Source organism: Triticum aestivum, chromosome 1D, assembly GCF_018294505.1.
Source record: "Triticum aestivum cultivar Chinese Spring chromosome 1D, IWGSC CS RefSeq v2.1, whole genome shotgun sequence".
NCBI lineage: Eukaryota > Viridiplantae > Streptophyta > Magnoliopsida > Poales > Poaceae > Triticum > Triticum aestivum.
In genome coordinates this window covers 93779601-93789371 of record NC_057796.1, presented here as the reverse complement: position 1 = coordinate 93789371, position 9771 = coordinate 93779601, and the positions used below count along the sequence as shown (strand labels likewise).

The window sequence follows — 9771 nt, the reverse complement described above, 5'->3', positions numbered from 1 at the left end:
CGCCTCCGTCACAGACGCGCCGGCCCCACACCCAACCGCCTCCGCGTCACGGCGCGTAGCCACCGCCCACACCCACCGGCACGCGGGACCCATCTAGCCTGCCCCACTGTCGGCGACGTGCAACGGACCCCTTCTGGAAGCCCCGGCACGGACGCGAAACGGACAGGCGCAAAATTCCTTAACGCGGAAGGCAAAAGGGAAAACAGACGCGTCCGATCGGTTTCATATTGTCTCTCTCTTCCCTATAAGATCCCCGATTCCCCTCCTACGCCAAATCCATCCACCAAATCCCCAAAACCCTAGCAGTGAAATCGACTCGATCGAAAAAGTTTTTCGTCTCCCTCTCGCGGAATCAGCAGCGCACCGGTCGATCCCCAGCGGAGCAGCAGCAGAGATGGCGCAGTCCGGCAACAACGACGCCGCCCCGATCAGCACCCAGCCCGCGGCGGTAAGGGATCTCGTCCCGAGATTTGTTCCCGTTTTTTTTATGCTTGATTTCATCGTGATTTGGTGCTGATCTGTGGTTTGTTGGCGCGCGCGCAGGAGGAGGTGACGGTGGAGAGGACGCCCGAGGAGGAGGAGGCCAGGCTGAGGTACCTCGAGTTCGTGCAGCAGGCGGCGGCGCAGGCGGTCGTGCTGGCGGCCGCGGCCTACGCGTACGCCAAGCAGGGCGCCGGCCCGCTCCGCCCCGGGGTCGACCACGTCGAGGGGACGGTCAAGGCCGTCGTCGGCCCCGTGTACGACCGCTACCACGCCGTGCCGCTCGACCTCCTCAAGTTCCTCGACCGCAAGGTGAGAACGATTGAGAAACTCAGCTTGATTTCTTAGCTGTATCAAGGATTTATTATCCGATCCAGTTCATGGCTGTTGTTCTTCGCCACAGGAGTACCTAGTTGTTCTGTGCTCCTGATTTCAAGTCGCATGAGTCGTTATGCGGATGAAACACTTTATCCTGTTATGGTGTATTGGTTTTATCACTTTATCCTGTTATTAGTCTAGTTTTGCGAAGTACTACAGATGATGTCCAGATAATTTGATACCTACAAATCAAGTTGTTTTCCCCATCTTTTGATCACATACCATGTATGAACACCAGAGGAACTGACTTGTTAGGCACTAATTATAATTTGTTGTTGGCAGCTGTCTGCTTCATTTTTTCATCTGTAGAGTTGGATTGTAGGATCTTTAGTTGGTATGGGGCAAAATTGAGTTGATGTTAATTGAGGTTCTTTTATTTTGCTTGCATCTATCTGGGCAGATTGAAATGGGATTGGCTATAAGCCTATCACCCATCAATCAATTTATGTCCAATTTATCAACACAAAGCATATAGTTCTGTACGGGATATCAGGTAAAAAAACCAGTATCATAATAACATAGGCATTTCAATTCAGTTGTTGCTAGTTCTTGCAACTTATCTATTTGTTAGCGGGAGGCAAGCCTTAAGCAGTGTCAAACTGTTTCTTCATTTCTATATGTTCAACATCCAGTATCGTGGGCATCAATCAATTTATGTCCAATTTAGGAACACAATAGCATATAATTGTATACGGGATGTCCTGTAAAAACCAGTATCATAACATGGGCATTTGAATTCAGTTGTTGCTAGTTCTTGCAACTGATTTCTTGGTTAGCATGAGGCAAGTTCATTTTTATATGTCCACCATGCATTTATCTTAAATCATTTGATTGCTATTCAAGCAACTAATGTTTGCATGTGCTTGTGCCTTGCAGGTCGACGAGTCTGTCCAGGAGCTGGATCGTCGTGTCCCGCCGGTCGTGAAAGAGGTGCCGACCTATGCTCGCTCTGCAGCAGCTGAGGTGCAGAAGACAGGCATAATGGGCACAGCAACTGGCCTGGCCAAGTCGGCCATTGCTCGTGCTGAGCCAAAGGCCCGTGACTTGTATACCCGCTATGAGCCTGTGGCGGAGCGCAAGGCTGCTGAAGCCTGGGCCGCCCTGAACCGCCTCCCGCTCGTCCCCTCGGTGACCCGTGCTGTCCTCCCCACGGCAGCACAGCTCTCAGCCAAGTACAACTCTGCCGTGCTTGATGGCGCGAAGCGTGGCAACTCCGTCGCCACCTACCTCCCGCTCGTCCCAACTGAGCGCATTGCAAGGGTTTTCGCCAACCCGGCCGCCGACACTGCGCCTGCCACAGCTCCTGAGATGCAGCCCATCCCGACGCAGTAACAATAAGAGCTACCCGGAGTTCTATTATTACCTAATAGCTGTAGGAGTCAGTATCTCGTTGTAGTGTCTTGTTTGGCTTGTGGTGGACAGTGGTATTATGTGTGGATGGTCACTGTGGTATCCGCCTGTGTATGGAGGCGAGAATGCTGCTGCTGTGCGGCAACACCTGCTTTGCGTTTTAGTTTGTGCTGCATGAACCACTGTGTGTAATGCTTTGAATCAAAGTTACATGAAACACCATCTGTAAATTCATAACTCTTTTTATATGAGTGTGTATTTGACTGTCAATTGGCATTGTTTTATTTGCTATTACTCGAGCAGTATGCATTGTTTACCACTGCTGTTCAAGTTATTTGCATGTTAATGTAGATTCCTTTGGCTGATTAAGTGTGGGCAAATGATTTTGAGCGTTTTTGCAGCTGTTGAGCTATGTTAGATGGACTGGTAAGCAATCTCAGAAAGCTTGCGAGTAGCCACTTAGGCCGAGTTCCACTGGAACTTGTGTATCACCATGACATCTGCAGATAGGATGGCAATTTCGTTTCGATCCGGTCATCAGGTCCCAGTTGTATGCAAAGACGCTGAACGTAGGATGTTCTTTTCTTCTCTCAAACGCACATGCCAATTAATTAGAAAATTTGTTCAGAATGGTTAGTACAGGATTTTTGGCTTTGAATATCCCTTGTTTGTTTTCAGTTACCAGATGAACCAGGAACAGAATTTCACGCTTTGCTATGCAAACGCTATAATCCAGATTCTTTGGCCATGACAAAGAGATTCCCGGAGCTCTAGATAGTTATGCATTATATTAGTTTAAGTGAATATTTTTAAAAGCTTCAGGACACGACATGGCCAAAAGAACAAACGCAAACGGAAAACAAGCTGCTCATTTATAGCCTTTCTCTAATGAAAATGATGTGTTGTATGCAAAGATACTGGACCGTCCGTTGGGCGTCCTTTTCTTCCCTAGAACACACGGGCCAATTAATTAGAAAATTTGTTCAGTACTCCCACAAGGGCCACAACCACGTTTTCAGGTTTTGAATATCCCTTGTTTGATTTCAGTGATGAACCAGGAACAAAATTTCACACTGAGCTATGCAAAGGCTATACTCTAGAATTTTTTTGCCATGACAAAGGAAGTATTTAGATTACCGGAGCTATAGATAGTTATGCATTAGATTAGCAGAAGTAAACATTTTAAAAGCTTCAGGACACGACATGGCCAAAAGAACAAACACAAACGGAAAACAAGCTGCTCATTCAGCACAAGTATCTGATACCTGATAAACATCCACCACTCCGCCATTAGTACTCAGTAGCAACTATGGCCAATACTGCTAACAAGAAGATCCAGTAATATCAGGCTCCCAGCTCATGAAACACATTTAGTACGCCCCAGTACGCTTGATAAGATGCCGCATACCACTCACCACGTTCCAAAACACATCTAGTACTATCGCTTGAACACCTGAACTATATACATGGAGATATATCTCATTGTGTCATCTCCTAAACCCTCTTTTTCATCTCAGCAATGATCTCTGGGAATTTCAGAACCAGCAACGCATAACCATCGGTGAAGATGGCCTTCTTGAAATTTTCCTCCACCACAAAGAAGTCAATGCACCTGTTCTTCAACTCCTGGCAGTTGTAGGTTTCAGCCCAAGCTAAGATAGTTGCAACTGTATCTACCGACACTTTATCCCACAACTTCTGGGCGCAAACAATCTTCAGTCTGTCCAGTGCATACCGATCGGCCGCAGCAAGCAGGTTCTGGAACATCTCGGTGGAAGAGTCCTCAAGCTCGTCTTCTAGGGGCAATTCATCTGTGTATATGAACCGGAGCATAACTTTGAATGTTGCAGGTGTGATGTCGTGCAGCGTGATGGATGGCATTGTAGCCTCGGACATGGGGCCGAAGAGCTCTGCTCGGAAGACCGGTGAGCGGGCAGCAAGCACTGCTCGATGAGCATGGAATGTCTCATTGTCAACGATGAATGACACATCTGTCCCATCAGCGTGATCTAGCAGGCGACCAAGATGGGTCCCAATGTCTGAAGGAGGGACAGGAACACAACTGTCATCGATGATCATGATGGCACAAGCAAATGTGACGTGTCTCCCTGTTAAGTAATCTTTCTCCAAAGTAGTTCGTTCGAGGAACTTGCCCCATCCCCAGCAGTCGCTGCTGTCTTTATCTTCCATGATTTCAAAGGTTTGACATAACCTTCGTATGTGTGACAATGACATGGATGGCTTGCTGTCCCTACCCATCATAAACACCTCAAAGATGACCCCGACACTTCTAGATTTGCTCATGTGCTCCAGGAAGATAGAAACATACTCCTCGTCGGCCTCGTACTCCCCACTCGGGAAGAACTTAATCCCCCACAGGTGTCCCCCGGCGGAGACGGCATCGGAGTAGAAGGCCATACCGGTGGGAAGGTGCTTGACTAGCTCGTAGTCGACTTTGAATTGGAAGACACAAGAGCCCACAATGGTGTTCTCCACGGGTCTGTTCACTGAACAAAATTTAAGTGAACGCAAGGTACAAGCTAGTGAATCCACAAAATTGAGCAAGCAAAGAGAAAGCACCACAAAATTGACAATGCAGAGTAGTACTGTACAAGCTAGTGAATCCTTCAGCTGAATGAACCGAAGAAGAGCACAAGAGGACACTCACTGGCTAGCTTGCTGTCGGAGATGGCAGCGATTGGCCTGCTGGTGGTGGCGATCGGTGCTGCGGCGCTGCCGGCCGCTCCTTGGAACTCCCGCGACCCGCGCCGGAACCTCCGCCGTACGCCGCGTGCCCGCCTCCTCCTCCCCGCCGCTCCTCGTCGCCTGCTCTCGTGGCCGCCGCCACTCGCGGCGAAACCCTTGAGCACAGAGCTGTTCTTTGCGGGCTACCAGCACACCGCAGGTGTGTATATGGGCCGCGTGCCAATGTATCGACTAGCTAGAAATGAATCACAGCCAGTGAACAGTAAGGGCTGGGACGCTGGGTCCATTATCTCTTTATTTCTTTACGCGTACGCGTTCTCTCTGCCTCACCGCCTCGTTATTTTTCATTTTCTTCTGGTTTTTATTTGTTTGGTTTGTTCCTCAATTATCAGCGGTTATTTTTTATTTTTATTTTATTTTTTTCATTTTCTTCTCATAAATTTGTGAACATTTAAAAAAATCAAAACATCTTTAAAATGGCGAATGATCTATTAATTTCGTGAATATTTTTGCAAATATACAATTATTTTAAATAAATAAATATTATTATTATTAAAATTATGATTTTTTAGAAAATTCTTGAAGATTTTTTGTTAAGTTCGTTAACTTCTTTACTTCAAAAAGGGAAGAAGAAACAAATACAAAATTAGGCCTAAATAAAAAGACTGGCTGAAATTGGCAAGGAAAAACCAGCCACGAGCCCGCCCTGCGCCACACGTACACTTGGGCAATATTATGGGCCATCCTAGTGTTGGTTTTGAGGTCTATCCCATCATAGACAGAATCATCAAGAATCTTTCTGTTTGGCTTGGGGAATATTTGTCATGTAGGGGCAAACTAATTCTTCTTACTACTTGCATTGTTAACATTTCTATGTACTTAATGTCCATGATGAAATTTCCTAAATGGGCTATTGATGCTATCACTTATCAGATGCCCCATTTCTTTTGTGGTAGTTTGAGGAGTGAACATAAGTACCACCTTGCTAAATGGGAGCTCATTTCTACGAGGAAAGAATTCGGTGGCATGGGTGTCCCAAATCTTAGAGACTTTAACCTGGCCATGTTGGCAGCTTGGTTTCAATAATGGAAACAATGACTGCAAGGAACTGTGTTTAAAATATGGTGCCAACAAACCTAATATTCTATGTAGTTGACCTGGTGTGGGGTCTCCGAAGTTATGTTACCTTAGGAGTTAGTATCTCGTTGTAGTGTCTTGTTTGGCTTGTGGTGGACAGTGGTATTATGTGTGGATGGTCACTGTGGTATCCGCCTGTGTATGGAGGCGACTCTGAATGCTGCTGATGTGCGGCAACACCTGCTTTGCGTTTTAGTTTGTGCTGCATGAACCACTGTGTGTAATGCTTTGAATCAAAGTTACATGAAACACCATCTGTAAATTTTTAACTGTTTTCATGTAAGGCCCTGCTTGGAATGGGTGTAAGTTTTTACACCTGTATTTATCTTACAGGTGTAAATTACTGGTCGCCACTTGATTCCAGCCTGAAATTAAAACGACGGAAAGAGGTCCGTATCCTAAACCGGCCAAAAACGAGCTGAAACGCTGATCCAAGCAGGGCCTAAGTGTGTATTAACTGTCAATCGGCACTGTTTTACTCCCTCGGCACCAAAATACTTGCAGTTGGGGGAACTTGTACTAGTTTCCCCCCGCTACAAGTATTTCGGTACAGAGGTAGTATTTTCTAGTATGCCTTACGCTTGTTTACCATTGCTGTGCAACTTATTTCCATGTTTATGTAGATTCCTTTGGCTGATAAGTGTGCGCAAATGATTTTGAGCGTTTTTGCCGCTGTTGAGCTATGTTAGATGAATGATTTTTGCATATCTCTAGGCTGATTAGCAATTCTCAGAAAGCTTTCGAGTAGCCACTCAAGCCGAGTTCCACTGAAACTTGTGTATCACCATGACATCTGCACAGATAGGAAATACTTTAATCCGGTCATCAGGTCCCAGCTGTTTCACATTGCAGAACGAAATATTTTAGCCTAAACAGGGGCCCTACTCTCACATAATAAATGACGTGTAGTATGCATAGACGCTGAACCTAGGATGTTCTTTTCTTCTATCGAACGCACATGCCAATTAATTAGAAATTTTGTTCAGGACCAGACCTCCGTTCTAGTTAGCACTACCATGTTTTTTTGTTTTGAATATCCTTGTTTGATTTCAGTTACCAGATGAACCAGGAACAGAGAGCATGACTGGTAAAAATTGGCATATGTTAACATTTGGCAAATGTCAAATATTGGCTTGTGCTTGGTTGGTTACCTTGTTTACTTACCAATCTCACAAGAAGTTGTCAATTTTTTGTTTTGTTTTGAATATCCTTGTTTGATTTCAGTTACCAGATGAACCAGGAAGAGAGAGCATGATTGGTAAAAATTGGCATATGCTAACATTTGGCAAATGTCAAATATCGGCTTGTGCTTGGTTGGTTACCTTGTTTACTTACCAATCTCACAAGAAGTTGGCAGTTTTTTGTTTTGTTTTGAATATCCTTGTTTGATTTCAGTTACCAGATGAACCAGGAAGAGAGAGCATGATTGGTAAAAAATGGCATATGTTAACATTTGGCAAATGTCAAAATATTGGCTTGTGCTTGGTTGGTTACCTTGTTTACTTGCCAACCTCACAAGAAGTTGTCAATTTTTGGCAACTTTTGATATTGCCAATTGTTTGGCTTGCCAAGTATTGGCAACGCCAAATGTTGGCATCAAACCAATTATCCTCAGAATTTCACGCTGAGCAATGCAAACGCTATAATCCAGATTTTTTGGCCATGACAAAGGCGATTCCCGGAGCTCTAGATGGTTATGCATTATATTAGCAAAAGGTGAACATTTTAAAAGCTTCAGGACACGACTTGGCCAAAAAAAAACAAACACAAACAGAAAACAAGCTGCTCATTTGTAACCTTTAGTAGGGCATCCTTTTCTTCTCTCGAACACACAGGCCAATTAATTAGAAAATTTGTTCAGTACTCCCACAAGGGCCACAACCACGTTTTCAGGTTTGAATATCCCTTGTTTGATTTCAGTGATGAACCAGGAACAGAATTTCACACTGAGCTATGCAAAGGCTATACTCTAGAATTTTTTTTGCCATCACAAAGGAAGTATTTAGATTACCGGAGCTATAGATAGTTATGCATTAGATTAGCAGAAGTAAACATTTTAAAAGCTTCAGGACACGACATGGCCAAAAGAACAAACACAAACGGAAAACAAGCTGCTCATTCGGCACAAGTATCTGATACCTGATAAACATCCACCACTCCACCATTAGTACTCAGTAGCAACTATGGCCAATACTGCTAACAAGAAGATCCAGTAATATCAGGCTCCCAGCTCATGAAACACATTTAGTACGCCCCAGTACGCTTGATAAGATGCCACATACCACTCACCACGTTCCAAAACACATCTAGTACTATCGCTTGAACACCTGAACTATATACATGGAGATATATCTCATTGTGTCATCTCCTAAACCCTCTTTTTCATCTCAGCAATGATCTCTGGGAATTTCAGAACCAGCAACGCATAACCATCGGTGAAGATGGCCTTCTTGAAATTTTCCTCCACCACAAAGAAGTCAATGCACCTGTTCTTCAACTCCTGGCAGTTGTAGGTTTCAGCCCAAGCTAAGATAGTTGCAACTGTATCTACCGACACTTTATCCCACAACTTCTGGGCGCAAACAATCTTCAGTCTGTCCAGTGCATACCGATCGGCCGCAGCAAGCAGGTTCTGGAACATCTCGGTGGAAGAGTCCTCAAGCTCGTCTTCTAGGGGCAATTCATCTGTGTATATGAACCGGAGCATAACTTTGAATGTTGCAGGTGTGATGTCGTGCAGTGTGATGGATGGCATTGTAGCTTCAGACATGGGGCCGAAGAGCTCTGCTCTGAAGACCGGCGAGCGGGCAGCAAGCACTGCTCGGTGAGCCTGGAATGTCTCATTGTCAACGATGAATGACACATCTGTCCCATCAGCGTGATCTAGCAGGCGGCCAAGATGGGTCCCGATGTTTGAAGGAGGGACAAGAACACAGTTGTCATCGATGATCATGATGGAAAATACAAATGTGACATGCCCCTCTGTTAAGTAATCTTTCTCCAATATACGTAGTTCCCTCGATGAACTGACCCCATCCCCAGCAGTCGCTGCTGTCTTTATCTTCCATGATCTCCAAGGTTTGAACGAACCTTTGTCTGTGTGCCATACATGGCTTGCTGTCCCTGCCCATCATAAAGACCTCAAACATGACCTCCACACTTCTAGACTTGCTCATGTGCTCCAGGAAGATCGAAACATACTCCTGGTCGGCCTCTAACTCCCCACGCGGGAAGAACTTAACCCTCCACAGGTGTCCCCCGGCGGACACGATGTCGGAATAGAAGGCCATGCCAACGGAAATCTGCTTGCTTCGCTCATAGTCTACTTTGAATTGGAAGACACAAGAGCCCACACTGATGTTCTCCGCCGGTCTGTTCACTGAACAAAATTTAAGTAGATGTAAGGACAAATTGCCACAAAACAACATCGAGCAAGCAAAGAGAAAGTACCGCAAAATCGACAATGCAGAGTACACAAGCTAGTGAATCCTTGAGCGCAACGAGCCGAAGAAGAGCACGAGAGGGCACTCACTGGCTTGCTGTCGGAGATGGCAGCGATTGTCCTGCTGGTGGTGGCGATCGGTGCTGAGGCGCTGCCGGACGCTCCTCAGGCACCGGAACATCCGCCGTACGCCGTGTGTCCGCCTCCTCTTCCCCGCCGCTCCTCGTCGCCTGAGCTCGTGGCCGCCGCCACTCGCGGCGAAACCCTTGAGCACAGAA

The 9771-nt window shown here is 45.8% G+C and overlaps 2 protein-coding genes and 1 pseudogene across 2 annotated transcripts; 1 reads left to right on the top strand and 2 right to left on the bottom strand.

Moving 5' to 3' along the window:
• Window positions 1-394: 394 nt before the first annotated feature.
• On the top strand, window positions 395-2478 carry LOC123180536 (REF/SRPP-like protein OsI_017815; the record flags this gene model as incomplete). Its single annotated transcript, XM_044592603.1, is given in 3 exon segments — window positions 395-448; window positions 544-792; window positions 1735-2478. Coding segments are annotated over 3 exon segments (759 nt in total). The 3' UTR covers window positions 2191-2478.
• A 948-nt stretch (window positions 2479-3426) lies between these two features.
• Window positions 3427-5106, bottom strand: LOC123180535 (BTB/POZ and MATH domain-containing protein 1). Its single transcript, XM_044592601.1, has 2 exons — window positions 4877-5106; window positions 3427-4715 (listed from the first exon to the last, which is right to left on the bottom strand). Coding segments are annotated over exons 1-2 (1014 nt in total). The 5' UTR covers window positions 4878-5106; the 3' UTR covers window positions 3427-3702.
• Window positions 5107-8143: 3037 nt separating this feature from the next.
• On the bottom strand, window positions 8144-9765 carry LOC123166145 (BTB/POZ and MATH domain-containing protein 1-like; annotated as a pseudogene).
• Window positions 9766-9771: the final 6 nt, after the last annotated feature.